This window comes from Arvicola amphibius, chromosome 17, assembly GCF_903992535.2.
Source record: "Arvicola amphibius chromosome 17, mArvAmp1.2, whole genome shotgun sequence".
In the NCBI taxonomy this organism is placed as follows: domain Eukaryota; kingdom Metazoa; phylum Chordata; class Mammalia; order Rodentia; family Cricetidae; genus Arvicola; species Arvicola amphibius.
In genome coordinates, this window is record NC_052063.2 from 6,653,874 (window position 1) to 6,676,177 (window position 22,304).

Sequence of the window (22,304 nt, forward strand, 5' to 3'; positions counted from 1 at the left end):
AAGAATGAACATTAAAATAAATAAAAGAAACCATTAAATGCTCTTCTCTGAGCTACTAAAAGTGATAGCACTTGCTGCCCTGTGCTTTGGGGATATCTATTTAATCATAGAGAAACACTGAAGAGCTCAGAATAGTGATACAGCATAAGTGAACTCGAATTATGGAGAACAGTGTAGCCCTGGTGGAGAACACGACCTGGCAGAAGGGAAGGCTGGACCAAGGAGACTAGTTAGAGAACTCTCATTGTGACCCATGTGAGGCAGGACGACACTTGCCACATTCCAGAGGCTAGCCTAGGTACCAGAATTCAGCTGTTCGTGATAATGATAGAATAAAATAATTGTCCTATAAAATCATTGACCTTAAAAATTTATATTATAGTGAGGGGAATGGTACAAAACAAGCAAAAAAAAGTAATCTTAAGTAAATAAAATAAGAAAATTAAAGAGTGGCAGAAAGAGGTGGGCGGCTATAAGGGGTGCACAGCAAAGGGTCAGTAACAATTATTTCTTGAATGAGCATTAGAATAAGCCTCTGTCAGGAAAAGATACTGAGACTTCAATAATGACTTGGAACCAGTTATGGATTAGAAAGGATGAGGTAGTGAGATTTTATAGATATTTCAAAAATGTCTGTAATACTGACTGGGTAAAACAGAAGGAAGAACCTAGGACGGCCTAATCAAAACCCTACATTAGGACTTCAAATCCCATTGACCAATATAACTGGGGCCTTGTTCAGCTTCCGTAATGCCTGTCCTCAATTTCATTCCTGCTCTCCATTAATCAGCCAGATACCTCTGTTAGATGTTTGAATACTATAGCTATTCCTTTTGGGGAAAATGTACTATTCATCCTTCTTTGATTCAATGCCAAAATCTGCGTCTCCATATTTTTCTCTCAAATGATACAATGGCCCATTCACTTATCAAGTTACTAATGGCCTTCCATTGCCCATTTCAAATATGCTTTTAAAAACCGTGAAAAAAAAAAGCTTTGGAATTGGTGAATTTATATGAAAACGTGTACACAAAACTCTGCTGATTTCATTCCAAATGAACTAAGAAAAACCGTAAGGGTCTGTTTAATGCAGTTTTATACTAAACATACTCAGTTTTATGTTGGGGTGACGGCTTCTTTTAGCAGTGTTGGAGATTGAGTACAGGAGGCATTCAATTATGAATATGCCATAATTTGCCAGTGTTTGTCTTCCACCCATACACCATAGATAATAATTCCCCCTAAATAAATGGAACCGTGAAAATAATATTTAAAGCAGAAAAAACAAAAGTGCCTTGGCTTGCTAGAAACAAAACAGCTGAGGAGTGAAAACTCTTTGGTGGCCAAGTAAGGACCCTAAACTCAGATGGGCGGGTTATCCTCCGCTCACTTGGGAGCGCTCTTTGGATAAGAATTAGAGGGTACGTTTTGATAAGTAACTTGGGGGGTTTTGTTTCGAGTGGAAAACCGATTTTTAAAGTAACATTAGAACTACTCATTTGTGTATTTTTTTAAACACTTTCCAGAAAACCATCCTATAACCCGACACAACCAGCGGCACTTGGCTTTATGTGTAATGAATTAGTTAGAAGGGTAAATTCCATTCTCTCCCCTAAGCTGGGTTTTATTCCAGAGACAAAGCTCATCGACTCAAGTGGATCCCTTAATGGAAATGATAAGAAAATGGAGAATATCTGAAGATTTTAGCCTTCTTGTTGTTATGGAAGTTTGCATTTAAATTTTTTTTTCTACTCCTTGGAGCAATTGCAACATAAAATTGCAAAGTAAAAGTTTAATCTTTAAATTTAGAATAAAAACTAGATTGTATTTTTATTGCATTTCGTGTTATATCGGTACCAAAATACAGATCATGGTATCATTGCTATCTCGGTCTCTAGCTCTTCAAGATTCCGAGTCAGGCGGTGAGTACCCACTAGGCCCGGGAACTATAGGGACAAATTCTGTGTAATGAACACGACAGAAGAGGGCAAGGTGACATAGTCACAGCAACAAAAGCAATTGCTTTAAGTGTTGGTAGAGCTGAGAACATGTCTGGTTTGATTTTCAGTCCCCAAAGATTCACACTTCCACTTATACAATAAAGCAGACAAGACCTGACCAGAGATAAGTAACCGCTTAACAACTCAGGACTTCCTGACCCTCCCGTCAAAATGCAAAACACTTATCCCTGCTATTTCTTCCCTGCGTTTCTGAAAGTGTAGAGACAGACCGAGCTGCATTTGATGTGAGAAATACTGAGGCAGTTCCCTGTAAAGATTCAGCAATAACCTTAACATATATATTTCTCTGTTCATTTTTGCAAGTAGCCAGATTTTTATCCCTAATTTGTTAAGAATTTCATATACATATATATATATATATGTGTGTGTGTGTGTGTATATAATATATATACATATATAATAACTGTGTCTCGTTTAGAGCTCACGGTCACTCATTCTCTGCACTTTGACCTGTTGTGACTGTCTTCACTGACTGCTGCTCACTGCTTCTCTGACTAAGGTTTAAATAGCCTGTGGGAGTGGTTGACCCTCTCTGAGGAGGGGGTCACTGTTTGGCAGGTTTTCTCCGAGGTGGAGCCTGGACTGAGGCAACTCCCAGGGGAAGGGGCTTTCCACCCAATATTCCGAAATGGATGCCAGGAGCTGGGATGTAGCCCCCAACCAAACATTCCAGACACTTTGGATAAAGGGGTGTCAGGGAGCTGAGGTGATGCGTCCAACCAAACAGGTGTTCTGTATCAATGTCAGATGGTTTAATATCTTATGAAAGGAGCTAAAACAGTACCAAATTATCTTTAATCTACAAAGAAGAAAATAAGAGAACCTAAGAGAAGTACTCAATCGATCAACGGATGCACATTATCAGAAAGGCCGATTGAGAAAGGTTCAAAAGCAACCAGGCCATTCCCCAAACCTTATGGCAGGCAAGGACTGTTGGTAGACAGACAGCATTGCCCATCAGCAACACGGCGCCTAGCTGACTGCCTGACATGCATCAGTTATGCCGAAGATACTTAGCATGAGTGGAGATGGAAGTAGAGACTCGCATGGTTCAGGGTATTCCATTCAAAATAAAAGCCAAAGATTAAAAGTTTGACAGATTGTGTTTGCCTCTGTGCTGACTTCTTGAAAATGGGTTCTGACTGGAGCAGCAAGCATGGGGCCTCCAAGGGTCTGCACCCGGTCCTCTGCATATACACTGTACTTTTCAGTTTCATATTTTTATGGGGCTCCTGAGTGTATGAACGAGTGGGTCTCTGATTCTCGAGCATTCTCTTGGGCTCTTTTCCTTCTGTTCATTTGCACCGTCCAGCTTTGATGTGATAGCATGGCGCATGCCTTCAATCCCAGCCCTAGAGAGGAATATAAAATGGGAGGAGACAGCTCTCAGACACAGTCTCAATCTGAGATTCCTGAGGCAGGATCGCCATTTTCAAACTGAGGTCGAGGTAAGAGTCAGTGGCTGGCTGCTTTGCTTTTTGCATCTTTAGGTTGAACCCCAATATCTGTCACTGAGCTTTTATTAATCGTGCTTCAGATGTCCAAAGGTGAAGGTGCCTGCTGCCTATCTTGGAAGCCTTCATTTTAACCCCAGAACCCATGTAAAGGTGGAAAGAGAGAACTCCACAAAGTCTGACCTTGATACTTATATTATTGCATGCATACCCCAACACATACATAATAATGATTATGATGATGATAATAATAATTAATTAGAGTGGTCCCAGTTTAATTGAAATTACATGTGTACAGAAAACAAAATAGGAAAAAAGCATATGGATATGTTATTAGTTGTAATTATTGCTAGTTGTTAGAATTGTGTAAACCATTTTCTCCTTTTCTCTGTTTTTACTAATAATGGTAATGGAAAATGGTCATATGTGATGCCAGCTCTGCCGTCACACTGCTGTGAGTCACAAAGTCACATAAGTTTCTGGCACTACTTTTCGCTTTTCCTTGCTCACCTCTAGCCTTATCACCTCTTGTTATTCCTCCAGTGCATTCGGCATTGAAACCCTCGTACCTGTGTTTGCCTTTGCTTGGGACTGTCTAGCCCCAGGAAGCCACATGACAGTATCCCACATCTTCACAACTAGTGAACTTCATTCTAGTGAGGTATCATTTCATGATTCTTTAGAAGCAGCCTTCGTGGATTCCCTATTTAATTTGGCAAAACTCTTACCTTCTATCTGCTTTAACGAACTTCTGTGGCGTGGGGTATGTGACAAGACATTAAGAGTAGAAGCTGGGAGACCAGTGAAGAGGTTGTTGAAGCCATCCCGTGGAAAAGTCATGTGTGAGAATTCAGTAGATCATAAGTATATTTCAGATGCAGAACCACCGGGGGCCCACGACAAGGTTGGTTATGGGCTGAGATGACTGGGAGCCTGGAGGTAGAAATCTGACTAACGGGAAATTCAGCTGTTGTCATTAATTGGGTGATTGGTAAGCCCAAGACTGCAAGTGACTAGCAGAGGAATCGACAGAGGATGAAACATGTCTTAGTATGCCAAGCCTAAGGCATCTTTCAACAGACATTTGGAGACAAGAGGAATAATAAGGAAAACAACATGTAAACAAATAGCCCGTGACGGGTGTCAGGAAACTGGAAGGACGCGACTGTTGGGGACTTAACGGAACTGACTCATCCAGGGTTATGGGCTGCATTAGATGTGCAGCTGGTGGGTTGAGTAGGAGGAAGACCTAGAATGTCCATTTCAGCATTGTGGGCATCCTGCCAGTGCCAAGAGGGATGTGTCAGTGGTGGGGGTGGCATGGATCAAAAGACGGTTTGGAAAGTCGGAGAGAAATCAGAATTAGCGTCTGGCAGAGCTGGAACATTGATTTCCATATTTCCTTGCTTTAAGTTAATATTTCCTCTTCTGCATTAAAGCGGTGGAAATTGCCATTTGATTGCTTTTCATTTTTTCCCCCATCTATGGAAGATTACATGATACCCCCAACCTGAAAATTGCTACCCAGTATTTTGCTAAATGAGTATCCCATTTACTAGCATATTGGAGAAAGTGAAGCTCTGAAAAACGATCATGGAAAACCTAAGCAAGCCCATACATTCTGCATTTTTTTCTTACCCTGGCTGCTATTTTTGTGATGTCTTCTTTAATTGGCTGAGGGGCACGTGAAAGATAGCCATAAAGAAATCGATTTTTCTTCTAGGCCATCTTACATAGATTTAAAGCACATCTAGTTCTCCCCGGATCAAATGGAAACATTAGCAGAGTTAAGTATCATTCATTGTTGCCATGGCTACAGGGCCAAACCCTTATAGAAGACTTTATTTTACATTCAGTTTTCTTACCATAGCAACAGCGATGTTGATTTAAAATGGAGCTTGCTGGATAGAATGTATCTTTCACAGTTCTGTATATTTTCTGGGGTGTGCCTTGTCACTAGGATCAGACTTTAGATGACTCTCGTGCTCTTTCGAGATGAGACATCTCTCGGGATGTGTGTGAAAAAAAATCTAGGCTGCTCGTTGCTTACAGGAATAGCAAGCTCACAGGACACATTTGCATGTTTTACATTCCCAGAGCTTCAGCTGAGGATATTTAAGTGACTTGTGTTCAAATCCGAGGTCTGTCCTTTGAAACCTGAAGTAGCATGAGTATTCATTTCAGGGCCATGAGAAACAATTCCCATCCTTTGATGTTACACAAGTACTTTCTTTTTATTTAAAGATAATACTTCGTTTGTTTCATTTCTCCAGAATAGCTCTCCTCTCTCCTGTCTCCTCTCTCTCTCCCTCTCTCTCTTCCTCTCCTTCTCCCTCCTCCCTCCCTCCTTTCCTCCTCCTCTTCCTTCTCCTACTTCTCCTCCTCCTCCTTCTCTCACTCTCTCCCCCCCTCTCTCTCTTTCTCTCCCTCTCTCTCTCCCTCTTTCTCCCTCTCTCTCTCCCTCTCCCTCTCCCTCTCTTCCCCCTTCTGCATTCATAACCAGTTGGTATAGGATAAAAATAGAAAGTTTTTAAAATAAGTTAATCCAAAGAGCCAACACTTTTGAAAACAACAGGCTTGAGTTAACGGGCTCCTTTCTCCCTCCTCTCAGTGTAATGTCTTCTCTCTGAGAAGATGCATGGTTAGGATGAGTGCAGCCCTACAAAGGATACATTCTGGCGAGGGAAGAACAAAATCTCTTGGTTCCAAATGCTTGCCACTGTAGGCCACTTACCCATCTGGCTCTCTCTAGCTGTGGGAAACCCTCCTCACACAGAACACCCTTTGAAACATTTAACTCCCCCGGGAGAGCAGGCATAGATGAGAAACTGCCCCTGTGAGCTTGGCTTCTGCAGGATGAACAAAGAGGTTAGTGGTTGAGGGTACCAGAGGAAAGACGCGTGGGAAGAGCGAGAGCAGTCAGCTTCCTCTGCTGCAACAGGAGCTTCTTTCAATGCATAACGCATGCCAAGATAGATCAGGCACTGTACCAAGAAGATACAATAATTTAGTAATACAGTCTGCCCAGGCAGCTGAGTGGCTGGAAATGAAGGAGCTTTGGGATTTGCTATAAACGGTGGGGAAATTGGCTGATAGCCTCTCTCCTATATCGAGCAAAGGGAGCAAGAGAAAAGATTATAAATGTTTGAAATCAGAGCCAAACCGCATGGTCTATTCTAGTCCAGGAGGTGCCAGGAATCCAGCATCCTCCAGCTTCTGCATTAAACGCTGATTTTGGCAGAGCGTAGGGCTGATAGAACGAGAAACAATAGAGCTTGCCTGTGTGTGCTTTCAGAAAAGCAGCTATTGATCTTCAATTGTTTGCAGGGGAGAATGTTATCGCTACCTTACCTGATGCCGTCAGTACGTTCTGCTACCTACTCTCTTTTTGGGCTAATTATACAGTCAGAATAAATATCTAGAGGTTGTTGCTGATACCTGGGAGGAGCTCATGGGATGCTTTTCAAAGTCCAATGATATTCAGATAGAAGCTCTGTAGATGGCATACAATGCTGACATCATAGAAGTTCTGGGCTAGCTGCAGACACAAAGCCTCGAAAATGTACTGGGGCATCAGACTTGTATATCCCATGGCTGGTCCTCTGTTGACTAGCTATGTGATTTCTTGTCAGTACCCATGTCATATCACCTACTTCAGAAGCTTAGGTGAGGATTAAATGAGATAGGATCACCTTGGATGTAAAAGGCACGTGGTAAATGTTACACCTGTGTCTGTTCCACCTGCGGAATCTTAGCCTTTGTAATCATTGAAACAAATCCATTTGCAAGGAACTGGAGTTTATTAAATATTGTCACATACTTTTGGAATTTTAGCTCAGTTTTTTACCTTGAGGAACAAAGGGAATATAAATCCTGAATAGTTACCTCAATGGCTTGTTGAGTGCCCATCTGTCCTGAGATGCAAGGCAGTAGGAAAGGTATTCTTAATAGTTGGGTAAAACTCAACATGCTAGTCAGAACACGTGAGCTCTGTGAATAGGGGAGCAGAAGAATAAGTTCAAGTTGTGTTCATACAAGTTCGCATGAGAACTGAAAACCACGGGTAACACTTCCTACTTTATGATAACACCCAATATCCCTTAGGAACTTGATGGGAGATGTAGATCAGGTGTGTTATAATGATTTAGTTCTAACTTTCTTCAATCAAAACAAGTTTAAGATTTATATTAAAAAGTATTAAAATGGTCATTTTGCTTGATAATTTTTTTAACTAAATATCATATGATAGTTAGAACTCTTTAAAAATTACCAAAGCTCCTCAGATTTATTCTTTGCTTTCCATAAAACTATGTTTGGGGAGAATCATATTTTAAAAGAATCGACTTGATTCACATTTGTAGCTGAAGGTAAGCTCTCTTTTATCTGTGTACTCAAATCATTTAGTAATGATTTTGTAATAAATGCTTCATTTATTACAAAGTACAAATTTGCATGACAAGTCAATTTATTAATAAACCTACATTTTAGTAGAGTACAAGTCATTCAGAATTATAGGAAAAACTTGTGGGTTCCACTGAAAATGTTTTGAATGAAAATTTTATGAATATTCACTCTATAATGCACATATTTTATTTCAAAGTCCTAGAGTAGTCTAGGTACTCAGAGAGCGTTCCACAGCACACACAAACACAGTCCGCGCGGAACAATAGGGCATTGCTTGCTCTCCATTCAGGGTCATTATGAAATTATATGCGATTTGAATCACTGGGAAAATATGAAAACTCTAAGCGTGTATGCATTTAAAATTACATGACTGTACAGTATACTCATGTAACACCCATGTATTTATACGTATTTAGTAGAACTATCAGAAAAGCATCCCAAGTGTCCTAAAAATAGGAGATTTCAACATCCTGTCGTCAAGCAAAGATTTGAACAGGTCAGTCAATAAACTGAACCTGATCAAATGCATATGGCTTTGCATCCACCATCTGAGAGCATATGGTATGGTTTTGTTTGCCTGAGACAGTCTTATATAACCCAAGTTGACCTCACACTTGCTTTGTAGCTAAGGATGAACCTGAACTCTTGATCTTCTTGCCTCCACCTGCTGGAATTACAGGCATGATCCCCCTCACTTGGCCTGAGGATGAAACTTATCTCATGAAACATGAAACATGAAACCATAGAAATTGATTTTGTCTGTGTTATAAGCCCAGGGTAGCACTACCCACAATGAGCTAGGCCCTCCTCCGTGAATCATTAATTAAGAAAATACCTTATGGACAGATCTTACGGAAACATTTTCTCAATTGAGGTTCCCTGCTTTCAGACAACTCTGGCTATGTTAAGTTGATATAAAACCAGCCAGGACAACCACATCTATAATCCCAGCAGTAGGGTGATGGAGGCAGGAAATGAATATCCAAAGCTGAAGGCAATCTTCAGTTAGGTACAAAAGGAGTTCAAGCCTAGGGTACGTGAGACCTTTTATCCAAGAAGCAAAGTTCAAATAAAAGGTATGACTAGACTGTGTTAGGAATGAGAAGGGGATATAACCACATATTATTAGAAAAGGATTCACAAGGCAAGAAAAGAAATGAGCAAGTTCTCACCAGTGAATTCAATGCCGAAGTCAACCATCAAATTCTAAATAGTGATAGCAAAGGCATCAAAATGTATACAACTGTCCAGTAGACCAACAGTAAAAACGAATGGATAATTTAAAATCTCCCCACAAAAAGACAGAAGTCTAGATGATTTTAAAGGTAAAGTAAATAGAAGAGAAATGATTAAGCTTTGAGAGATTCTGCAGAGAATTGGACAGCTTCCACACCCTAACTGGTGAGGCTATCAGTCATGGTACCAAACCTGAAGTTGGTGTAACAAAGGTGACAGAAAAATCCTATTTTATTCATAAACGTGGGTGCAGAAATAGCAGAGAACCTGTTAACCCAAGTGTGGAGGAAGAATACCAAGGAAACCATCATCTGCACATTGAATTGTTCCCATTGGTATCCTATGTGTTATGTGTTTTGTCTTTTAACATTTTACAAAATGTGTACGCTCCATTCACTACTTAAAGGATAAAACTTACATAATTAGTAAGTATGGACATTTGATATAAGCTTACCATCTAACCAAAACTAAAGTTCATAGCAGCCTTGAAAGAACAACCTTAAACATCCAAATATTTGACTTAAGCAATACCCATCAAAACCTAGAACAAACGTTATTTTAAAATTTAAAAAATCTAGAACTCTTCTGGAGTTTAAATAGGATGTCTTTTCCAGTTCTTCACTCTGTCTTTCCCACAGTACACTGCAGTACATCGACGGGGTGACAGGGACATCCCTACTTAAGGAATGACTATGCCGTCCCTACGGCTGAGATGTAAAGATACATGGCATAGTGCTGTTCTGGGAAGGCAGGTCATGCAGCTTCTGAACAACTGTATGCGCTCATGAGAGACAGAGAGAGAGAGAGAGAGAGAGAGAGAGAGAGAGAGAGAGAGAGAGAGAGAGACTGAGAGAGAGAGTTTAAAGGCGCCATGTTTTTAAATTTAAATTACTTTTATTCGTCTGAGTGTGGGGTAGATGGGTGTGGACAGCCTGAAGGAGTAAAAATCAATTTTCTCTTTCTGCTATGTGGGTCCGAGGGACAGAGCTGTCAGCAGGCTTAGCAGCAAGTGCCCTTACCCACTGAGCCATCTCGTAGGCCCCTAAAAATGGTTTTGCTTCCTGGAAACAATCTGAAAACCTTGACATATCCCTGGCCTTCACTTTTGGAACTTGAGAACTTGTCCTATAGCCAAGTGCATTAATTTTTTTGTTTTTGTTTTTTTTCGAGATGCCAAGTACATTCTTAAGCACAGCAGCAACAAATCAGGAAATTCACATTAATCTGTTGCCACCGTTAGCCCCGCGGACCCCACTCAAGTGTTGCTAGCATCCCCAGGAATACTGGCCTTGTGATAAAAGACCAGATGGGGTCAAATGTTGTGTTAGACTGTAATGCATTCTTAGTTCCCTTTAATTGGGAATTGTTCTCTCGTTCCTTGAGTTTTGTGTTGTGTACACCTTTAAAGGTTACAGGTAGATGACATTGTAGAATGACCTAGAAACTGGGCTTATCTGATATTTCTGTTTGACTAGACAGGTTATTCATCTATTGTTAGGAATCTATAGAAATGATTCTGCATTTCTTGTATTGTGCCCTAGCTGATGAGAATGTAGTTTTGCTCTGTTCTATTATTGATGATAACAACGTTAATTATTTGATTAAAGTGGTACCACCTCCTAGATTTCCCATCATCAAATTACTCTTTCTCTTCACACCAAGGACATATTTATTCTACAAGGAGGCAATTTGAAATTATTCCCCATTCCAATGCAAACGTTCAAAAAAATTTATATGTTTTCATGAGCTCGTGTTTTTTTTTTCCATTGCATTAAATGGGCTATAATCCATTACTGTGATTATTTAATGGTTTCCTCAAATTATCTTCAATTTAACCAGTGGGAAGCCATTCAGGTGGAGTGTTCACACCCTGTTAGCGTGCGTCATGGTTGTTTGTCCAGCTCCTTCCTTGGCAGCACAGGACGTGCCGGGCTCACCTTTCAGTTGTCCCTTTGCACCTCCCTGTCCCTATCTTATGGCATTAGGATTGATTTTCTCATGGAGAGAAAGAGCAGAGAGAAAGGCCAGATGTCTCACAGCTGAGTTCCCGTACTTACAATCCGTGTAATGCTCCCTCCCTGCGCTTTGTTTATTGTCTTAACTCTTTCTCTTAATTCTGAAATTCTAGGTTTTCCCCGTCATGCGTCTTGATGCGGACCTTCCCCGTGCATCTCTCGCTCTTTCCTCTTAGCCCATCTCCATTCTATTGTGTGACTCACTGAGTCACAGAAACACTCTCGCCCAGGGACCCTACAGCCCACTACATCTGTCTCAGATCCACAGTGGGCAGCAGCAACCAGAAACTGAACATCCGCCCAGCAAAGACAAAACTAGATGTCGACACCGAGGGATGCCTCAAACATCATAACTCCAGATACCTGGATCCCAGCACAAAAACACAAACACGAGCAGCCGAGACAGTGACCCTCCCCCAGAAGCTCACAACCCTAATACAATAGGCCCGGAAAAATGCAAGTTAGCTGAAGCCCAAGACAAGGACTTCGTAAAAGCAATTATGAGTGTGTTTAGAGATCTTAAAGAACACGAATAAATGCCCTTGTGAAGACTGAAAACACAAAGAGTTGAATGAAATTATGAAAACCTTTCAAGATGTGAAAGTAGAAATAGAATCACTAACGGAAACCCAGACGCAGGTGACACAGTTTAGGATGTCATTTCTATTGCTCTCCTCCATGCTGCCCATTCCCTCCCGCTCTGTCGTATCCATAGCTGCCTTTTGCTTTTCCTCAATAACTTTCCCAAGCCTTTCATTTCTTCCTCCCTCTGCCTGCATTAACCATCGCCCAAATTCCAAAGGTTCAGTTCTTCTTCAGTGATCCCTATGTCTGCACAGCGTTAGATCCCCAGAAAGAGAGTCCCCTTTCACCTTCTAACGTACCTCTTTATTCTTTGCTTTTTTTTCTGTTGTTTTTTGTTTGTTTGTTTTGTTTTTTGGTTTTTTTGTTTTGCTTTGTTTTGTTCTCTCAAGACAAAACAAAACAGAGTTTCTCTGTAGCTTTGGAGCCTGTCCTAGAACTAGCTCTTGTAGACCAGGCTGGCCTCGAACTCATAGAGATCTTCCTGCCTCTGCCTCCCCAGTGCTGGGCTTAAAGGCGTGCACCGCCACCACCCGGTTAAACATCTCTCTTTATTTTTATCTCATTACCTTGTTATCTTAGCCCCATAACTTCATCCAAAACAAGACTGTTTCTTGTTTGCCTGTAGCTATGCCTTTTTTTGAAATTTAATAGCCGGGAGGAGTGATTTTGCCTTGGGCCCTACAGAAATTGTGCCACCAAACACACTGAAAGTGTTCTATATGTATTTGTGAAAGCAATCAATCAATCATTCCTACGAATACCAATATTAGTACTAAAGTCTCTAAGATTAGATTTTTTTTCTGAAGGGAAATGAATTAACCCCATAGACAAAAGTCTGATCTAGAATAATAGTCACTTTTTCCATAATTGGTTTTTATCCTAACATGAAAATTTTAATTTACTGTTATTCAGATATCTATGTAGGTGATAAAAATCAGGAACAAAGGTGGGAAGGGGATTGTTCTTCTTACCAATAGACAGACTTTGGCTTTTCTTTGAAGTGCTAATGATTATCAGATTAGAATCCACACATATTTACTTCCTTACCTTGGCACGAGAAGCCTACTTTCTCAAAAGAGAAGTATGAAATCAAATAAGACAAGTTATGAAAACAGTTTGATCTCTATGCTTTGCCTAAGTTTCATCTAAAGAAATTGTAACAGAATGCAGAAGTCTCTAAAGTGTGCTTATAAAGGCATTTAAATAAAAATAAAGTAGATAAATCTCACATAGTTACCGTGTCAAAACAAATCTTAATTTGATGTGCAATGCCACCGATTAATATTGCTTATTAATATTCCTTATAAATCATGGAACCTCTAGATTAGAATTGTTTATTGTAATAAAAGAAACATGTTATTCTCTTGTTATATGCAACTGAAATTATCTGTTTCTTGCTGAGATCTGAATATTTGTATCCTCCTAAATACGTAAGTCAACACCCTCATTCCCAAGGTAGAAGATAGTAAGAGGTAGAGAACTCTTGAGATCCATATCTTTAAGAGTGGGATTAGTGTCCCATAAAAGGCTCTCATCAGCCCCCTTCTGCCTCTAATAAGGTAAGGACACAGTTAGATGATGCCGTCTATGAGCTAGAAAGTGGGGGACTCTCATCAGACAGCCTTCTGGTGTCTTCGTTTGCCTTGTCAGCCTCTGGGACTATAATGAACACTCTTTGTCACTTGCAAGCTGTTCTGTTCGTAGGGTTTTCTTAGAGCAGCCCAACGGACTAAGGTCTGTAACTTCACTCAGTGAAGCCCCAACTCTTTAAGGTGTATACTATTGATATCATGATGTCCCAGATATGGAAATGGAAACACTGCAGGACTTTTTTAAAGAATGTATTGATCTTTGAAAAGTTGGCATTTAATGTGAGTGTATGACAACATACCAAGCCACCTCAAATTCGGTAGCTTGGAATAACAGGCATCGTTTAGCTCATGAATCCGGATGTTCTCTTCCACTTTGGGCCACCTCAGCAGCACTCACTGTTACTCCATAATCGCTTGCCATACAGGTCTGAGGTTGCCCTAATTACCCAGGGTCAGACACCAGACAACTGGAGACGGGCCCTTCTGCTCTGCTGAACTGATCCCAACTAGCCAATCTCAACCTATTTTTCTCAGCTTTGCTTGTTTCTTCCCATAGAAGCCAGGAAAAGGCACTTGCTCACAACCTCCCTATTTCCTCTGTCATTTGTCTGGCCTCATGTACCTTCCTGTGGCCCCATAGAGTGAGATATGTCCTCCTTCTTAGATCTTTGAGTATAACAGTCTATTTTTTTCAATGACAATCATTTCCTGTATTGACACCAGCATTCCTTGGGGGGGAGGGGGAACCACTGCACTTTAAAACAACTGTATGTGTCCCTTCTTCCTCTAGCAGTTCTGCCTGGCTTGCATGTTGGCAAGATTCCAAGAGCAGCTAGTTAAATGCAGAAGCCCTTTCAGACTGTCCACACCCCACATTGTGTTTGCTGCTCTCTCATTGGCTAATGTTAGGCACTTGGCCCCAGTCTGTGTCCTGGACTGTGAGCAGGAGAAAGGTGTGGCATAGGGAGGGGTGTGGCTATAGCCAGGGATGGATAAATCCCCATCAGTCATTTCGGGTTTCAAATAATTTTCTCCTTTTCTTTGATTTGAGTAACCTTTAAAATCTGAACCCTGAAACAAGCAAGAACTATTCCCCCACTCTGGGCAAATGTGTTTTCAGCTGTCGTGAGCTAAGGACTGTTATTCACAGGCTAAACCTACAAGCTGAGAACTAAATTCCCTTTCATTTAAGGAAGTGGCTGCTTGTGACTGGAGAGATTGGTCCATATGAATCACTCGAGAATATAATTATAGTCATTTTAGTCAAAACAGAGAGGTGACGGTAACCTTAAACCGTCACTCACGAAATCCTTTAAACTTTAAATATACTGTCCCTAAAATTCTCATTATTCTAGATAACCACCATGGTCAGAAACCCTTTTGACTAAGACTTATGGACCTTTTTCTGATAATAGGTCTTTCGACAGTCTTCAATTTTCCTTCCAAATGAAACCACTTTAGCCTTGATAGTGACATTCGAAATGCAATTTTAAACTTCCTCCGTCCACAGTTCTGCCTTCTACCATTCCCTGCCATCACTGTCCTCTCCGAGCAGCCTGCTGGTGCAGGGAAGTGCAGCGGAGACTCCAAGTCACCCAGGAAAAAGGAAGAGGAGATAAATAGGAAGAGGTTGCCAGGTCTTATTTCCTCCTGGTATTAGCCTGTCTCTGAGAAAAAGCACACACAGCCGACAAGACGCTTCTGCTCTCCCCACTGTTCTTTCCCATTCCTAAACTAGTCATGAAGAAGAAAACTGTGGCCCTCTCCTTCAGAAGCCCCTTTGATTATTTTTTTAGTAAGCCAGTGCTAAATTATTCTTTTGTTTCAGTGGTAATGTGTATTCTAGCCAGCCGACGCTGGAGTCCCTACTAAGCACAGAAATTTCAACAAGCTAAGCTGTGTGTTTGCTTTGACTTCTTAACAAGGAGACATAAGAATCAAGAAACACTAGTCCTTAAAGAATTCCTGGTTGTCTTGTCCCAGCTGTGACCTCTGCCCCAAGAATGATCTCTGTTACAAGAAGAATGGGAAATGCAGTCGACATAGGACAGGATAACCTTTGCGAAGGGATGGAGGTTTGCGCTAAAACCAATATGGCTGTCACATAGAAGTAGACGGGTAAAGATCGCTTCTTGTTCAAATAGTTGGAACTCAATTGCTGGTGCTTTTCTTTCTTCTATTCTGGGGTGCAGTGGGATAGGTCTGGGTAGGAAAATATGGTCTCCTCAGGAAAACTTTAACATGAACCAACATGAGGTTTGGATATATGCAGAGCCGAGAAGAAACAGTCTTTTACCAGCTGCGGGGGGGGGGGGGGGGGGGGGGGGAGTGGGGAGAGAGAAACCTGGAGGCCAAGGGCCTAGGTACAGGACCAAGAAAAGATCTGTGTGTACCAACTCTTGAACAGATGTCAGCCGAGTTTCACTGTGATTTCCAGTGTTTCAAAAGTAGGAAAATTTGTTACATTGTTCATAGATGTTTTTACCAGAAAGATCATGTTTATTGTTACTAACTAAATCACAAGGTTGCCATGAAGGTCAGATGAGAGAAAAGGAATGGAACTCTCAATTCTGGGCCTAGAAGTTACCTATGCTCATTCAATGTCACTTGTTAATTCATAAGCTCTTTGGGAATTGAGTTTTGTAATAATAATTAACTTTTTCAAAGTGTGGCTCAGCCAATCAGCTTAGCGTATTGTCAGTATGCCCCACCTTGGCTGTTTCTGACCTCACAAGACTAGGCTCTCGCCTATCACATAGCTTCAATCTTGGCAAACATTTGCCAATCTCTATGAATTAATATTATCTCGGTAAAACAAGGTAAACTGTCTTCCTTTGCTAAGTCCTGTGGACAGGTTTTTCCTCAGTATCACTTTATCAGACAAATCAAGCCGTAAAAAAAAAAAAGAGAGAGAACATGTTTTAAATCACAGAGAGATTTTCATGTTTTATCTTAGAAACGTTTCTAAGGCAATACAAAAAATCACCATTCTTTGATTTCTTTTATGCATTGCACTTGCAAAGATCTAAAGGAACCAGAAGGTGTGCAATTTCAGAGAAGAAAGACAGAACAGCTCAGCGTCCGTTCTGTGGAAGGGTCGTGCCTCTCAGTGACGGCACAGATGTGCCACTCGCCTGGACTGAGCCTGAAAAAATCTCTTTCTGTTTAACTCATAAAATCTGATTACTATTATCTTAATACTTAAGTAATACTTTCAGGATTATTAATCTTACATTTCTACTGAATATATTCCGCAGGATTTTGCTTTTGAATGTAATGGATGAGAAAGGTGAAGATGGTTATCAGTTTGTACCACGCCAGCCTGATGGCCTACGACATGACCAATCACTAACTGTGAGGCCCGGGATATGGTTGCCCCACTTCAAGAAACCCAATTTTGTTGATGTAATATCAAACATAATACCCTTGAGACAAGAAGGAAGGATCTATAGTCATGCTGTTGCTCAGCTTCTGCCTTTGAAATGAACCCTGAGGTGCATCAGAGGCATTTAATTCAAACACATAAGCCCCTTACAGACACATGCTCGTGTGCACTTCGTATGTAGCAGTATAGGATCATGGGCATTTCCTAAAGCAAAAATATGACATCATGTAAATAAATCATCTGCCAGGGTATATAAAAGTCCATAAATGCATTGCCACTGTCTCATGGCTTTCAGAGTCCTTTGCAAGCAAGGCCCCCTAACAGCCTTTCTCCTTTTTCTACAGATGACCCCTCTCAACGGGAAGACGACGATCCGCCAAAAGAATATGATGCCGGGCAGTTCGCAGGCCTTCTCCACGGATCCTCTCCAGCTTGTGAGTCTCCTGAAAACCCTTTCCATCTGTATGGGAAAAGAAATCCGTGCGAAGATGGACAAGGTGAAGCCAGTTTGGCAAGCAGTCCTCTGCCTTTCAAACCGACTCCAGTAGAAAATAACTCAGAGCCGGTGGTAAAGAAGATTAAACCCAAAGTGGTCAGTAGAACAATTTTCCACAAAAGAAGCCACCAACTCGAGAACCATACCATCGTTGGAACAAGAACGTCTCGGAGCGGATCCCGCAGCGGTGACCAGTGGGGTGCGAGTACAGGGGGCTTTGTGGAGAGAGCGTGTACTCTGGGGAGAATACGGTCGCTGCCTAAAGCCCTGATCGACATGCACTTATCCAAAAATGTCTCTAAGTCCGACTCCGATCTTATCGCCTACCCTTCCAAGGACAAAGCGAGGGTTAACTGGAGCGAGTCGTCCACGGCTGAACGCAGTTCTAAAGATAATTCCGAAAGGACGCCTTCATTCACGTCCGAATGGGAAGAAGTAAGCCGAACTTTTATCGTTGCTCTTGGTACGGGCTTCGGAGTTGAATGGGATTTGGAGGAAAGGTGTTTAGTTTTTCAAAGCTTTCAGAAGCTGAAGTGGGTGGGGGTGGAGTCCGGGTCCGTAATGAACTCATCAGCTCCAACTGGAGGGGAAAGGTTCTGAGGATAATAGACAGTAATTTCACAGCAAGGGGGAAAATGAGCACATTTCCACACGTGTGGGGGACACTTTGTTTCCATAGAAATTGTTACCAAGAAGAAGTAATAAGTAGCTATGAAGTACAGGAGACTGCCCCCCTCCTGTCCCACCAGGCACTAACGGTGCCTAACAGTTTGAGAAAAATCTTATTTTGGAAGAAACAATTCTTTTTCTCTGTGTTGTTTTGCTACTTGCTAAACTTTTTCTTAGCGTGCCTTCCTTCTTTGCAATGTCTTATATCTTCAGAACAGATCCTTATGAATCTAGCCTTAGTGGGAAAGCTGACAGTCCTGACTCTTTCTCAAGAACCACCCAACAGATAGACATCATATAATATTTCCCATTTGCAGCTCTCGGTGGCACATTAAAAGAGAAATACATCTTGGGGTCAAGTCTCACTACTTCAGACTCCACTTAAAGACAAAGTCTTTAATCTGACAGAATTACTCAGGAAATAAAGGATCCTTTGTAAAACTATGCAATCTCTTTTTCCCTGAAGGAATCACATCATAAAATAGTAATGCTTCTTGCTGTTTCTTGAATTTCTTTTAAGAATGGACCAAGTCTACATCAATAGTTCATCCTAACAGGTCACATTTTTGTTTTTGAGAAGAATATGCCAGGAAGATTTAGCTTTGAAGTACATGAGGTGACTATGGTAGTCTGAGAACCGGAAATGCACCTGACTCTGATAATGACTTTCTGAATTGGTCTGTTTGCGGGAAAAACATCACTTGATGTTCCCGCATCTTTTTCACAGTGAACAAACTAGAACACTTAAGTAATTAATGCCCATTGTCCTTTCGAAATTTTCCATTTTGTTCAGGTGGCTAATATGAGGAGGGGCAGTTTTCGATGTCTAGCGTTGATAGTTTGAGATCTAAATTCCAAACTTATATACTGATATTTTTTATTAGTATATCCATTTTTAAATTTTTAACTCCAGAAATCTTGATTGGGATGCCTTCTTGTGAGATAAGCTTAAAGCATTTAACTTACAGACTTAAATTATTTTTATGGCTGTATTCTTTAATTAATGCCACCAACTGGCTTGTGGTTGCTCAAACTATTTAGTTAGAACTTGACTCCCATAATCCTGTCCACAAACTGAAACCTGCCTTCCCCAGTGAGTGCTTGTGACTTCTGGGAGAAGGAGAATGGAGACCTGGACAATGAGCCCATCCTTAGCCCTTCTTTGTCTGGGTTTAAAGAGTTCATAGTTTCTGACTTAATGAGTCATCTGTGCATAAAAATAAGTAAGCTAATACTTTATATATTTTTGAAAATTAAAGGATGTTTCCTTGCCTTTAAATCTTGGGCTATTGGTCCCTGAATTTCAGTTTGCTGTAGCAGTAACACCAAGAATATGTGCTTGTGGCATTTCATAGTTGTTTCTCAATGCAGTGATGCAAATCTATGTAACAACCTACTTACATGGCTTTTACTTTTCACAGATCGACAAAATAATGAATTCCATTGATGTTGGAATCACAACAGTCAACAGTGAACTTGAGGAGATGAATGGTGAGAACATAAGAAACTGTCTTCTGTGCTGTGGTTAATCAGTCTGCTTAAGAAATGGGTGGAAAATGATGAAGGTCCTTAGCTTCACATTTTAAGATGAATATCAGTAAATTATTTTCTTCAGTTCTCAGATCCGACAGCCTAAGAAACATCCACTGAGTGCATTGATTTGGCAGATTGAGAGTGTTTCCCATGTTGCTGTCTTACTGTGTCCGTAAATATTAATTAATGAAGCTTCGACTTTAGGTGGAATGCAGCAGAAAACACTTCAAAGTGGTGTGAAATCGGATGATTTAATATGTGGCTTCTCACTCAGTGAAATATCCTGTTTATCCTGGCAAAAGTAATTAACAACTTGTAGGCCTTAAACACCATTTGGCAAAAACTGTATGTCCTTCATCCTCTTCTGCCCCATACTGCTGAGGAGGGTACCTCTTGTGGAGTTCATTTACCATCACTATTTAATACATCATAGTTTTGTTTTCTTCTATACAATTACAACTCAAAGTAGAAGGCCATTTGAGGCTTTTTTTGCCAACTTCTTGCTTAACACTGATAGATGATGCCAAATACCAGATATCTATGCCTTTAAAACTTCAAGATTTCTTTAAAAATTTAAAGAAATTAATTATATTTCATTGTCAGAGCCCAGCCTCGGGTGAGCTGAATAAGGAACTTGCCTAGCAAACAAGATTTTAGGGGGTACGAAACAACATTGTCATCAAAATGCAAAGTATTTTAATGAAATATTTTAAAATTTAAAATTAATAGTTCAAATCAGTGGAGAACAAATTTAAATAAACACAAGCTACCAGTGCACTGGGATAATTTAAAGTCTCCTACTGTGATTCCCAGAACGGCTAAGAGCAGCCACTGCCTTGTCAGGGAACTGGTAGAACCATGGGCAGTGGCAAATCAGATGTTCCTCAGCTCTCAGAGCTGCAGGATGTTGTGCAGCCATTGAGTGGTGTTACTGCTCCTCCCCAAGCAATCCAGGTTGTCACTCAGTGGTGTGTAGGAGGAGGCCACTTATTCATTTCCTGGCCACACACAGAAACTACGTTATTCGAAACACTGCTTGCCCATTGACTTTGGTGTATTCCTAGCAAGCTCTTACATATTAAATTAACCCATCTCTATTATTTTATATTTTACCACAACCATGGCCTACCAGCAAAGTCCTGGCTGGCAGCTTGTGTCTTTCTCCTCCAGTGCCTCCATAGCTTCTTACAGACTCCGCCTTCTTTCTCCCAGCATTCAGTTTCGTTTTCCCCCACCTAGCTACGTCCTGGCTTGCTATAGGCCAAAGGAGTTTCTCTATTCATTGACCAATAAAAGCAGCACACAGACAGAAGGACCCCCACACACCAGTGGTGCAGCTTGCCTGCAGCCTAGCCACATGTCGGGAAAGACGGGAGTGGGGTGGCTAACTGCGTTGGGAGAGTAGGGACACTCTTCCTGCTCAGCCTCTGCCCATCAGATCCTTTCCCCATCCTGTTACTGCCTGAGATTGAAATTCTATATTAGATAAATCTATACCTATGTCAGTCTCCTTGGAGATTGGCAGCAAGTACCAAGAAATGCATATTACTTTAAACCTCGATACCAGGTGAGTCTAGAAGCCCCCACAGCTAGTTCTGTAGCATAATGACCATTTCCATGTTAAACAGGAAGAGTGGGAAAAAATATGCCTTGCATAGCAAAGGCATGAATTTCATAGCAAAAGCACATGTGTGTGCCGCACACACACAAACGCACACATACACCAGCTTTTTGAAAAGTCTAATGTCTTGTTTCAACATTTTCAGTTGCCGTATTTGAAACATTGCAAAAGGGGCTCCAAATGTTACCATCCTTAAAATGATGAAGCAGCCCAGCATTTCAGTATTAAACCAACCCACAGACTATCCCCTTGGTTTTCTTTCTATGCCTACTTTTGCCGTCCGACCCCCACCTTTATTGACTAGTTTCTGCAACGGCATTGAAAGGAGAGTGGAGAACGCGGCCACAGAGAGTCGTTACTGTTGACAAAGACTGGCTCCGCAGGTGCATTAGTTCTGCCTCTTAATTACACACCAATTGTCTGCCAAGTGATGGGCCATAGCACGTAACATCCCGGCTGGTCATAAATCACAGCTACAGCAGCCTGCTGCCCCCACCCACCTGCACACACACCAAACCCAAATTTTTCTAGAGGAGTGATAGCCACCCTATGTCACAAATAACGTTTTGGGTACCGAGTGTGGGCGAGAATCACACAGTCACATAAAAAGACGCTGCTGTCTATTACTGCTGTCTACTGGCCGCTTGATCTTGGCGCACTTAAATTGAAGACACTAATACAGGATTGGGGTAGAGACATAGGCAGCAGGATATGGTGCCAGGTACGTGCAGATGTGTGTTAAATTCTAGCTCTCACCTTGAGCTACCAAGAGAAAGATTGTGTTAAACGTGATGAATATAGAAAATAACAATACTAATAATACCTCTAAGCCTTTTGTAAAATATCTTATGATATTAACTATTCTTAAATCTTAACATTAAATTTGCTCTAATCCTTGGAACTGTCATAGTTTGTCAACTGGAATAAAAATCCACTAGACAACTCATAGACAACCAGAGAAGGCCAATTACCTTAGGGGAAATTAAAATGTCTAGAGAACCCTGACAAAGAGTGAGTGAGAAGAAATACTGTATTCGAGAGTATGGATTATCAGGCCTTGGAATTTAGCTTGGGAAGGCCACTGAAGTGTCAGGGCTGGGCATCAATAAAGGTTGTGAGCATTTGTGACATTTGTTGCTTAAAAACTCAGAGGGCAATTTCACGAATAAACCTAAGTAGTGGAGATGCTTGAGGGAGCAGCATAGACACCCCATGCTTGCTCCCACGTGGTCTGCTTCAGCACTTTTAAGTGCCCCCCTCCCCAATATCAAATATTTACGTATTTACAGTTAT

The 22,304-nt window shown here is 41.1% G+C and overlaps 1 protein-coding gene across 7 annotated transcripts in view; it reads left to right on the plus strand.

Annotated features, from left to right (window-relative positions):
* Window positions 1-22,304, plus strand: part of Anks1b (ankyrin repeat and sterile alpha motif domain containing 1B) — an 896,366-nt gene that overhangs the window by 444,902 nt on the left and 429,160 nt on the right. For all 7 annotated transcript variants that reach the window (XM_038314479.1, XM_038314480.1, XM_038314482.1 and 4 more), the window contains 2 exons: window positions 17,037-17,623; window positions 19,279-19,348. In XM_038314479.1, the coding sequence (XP_038170407.1) occupies window positions 17,037-17,623; window positions 19,279-19,348 (657 nt within the window). The remainder of the gene's footprint in view (window positions 1-17,036; window positions 17,624-19,278; window positions 19,349-22,304) is intronic.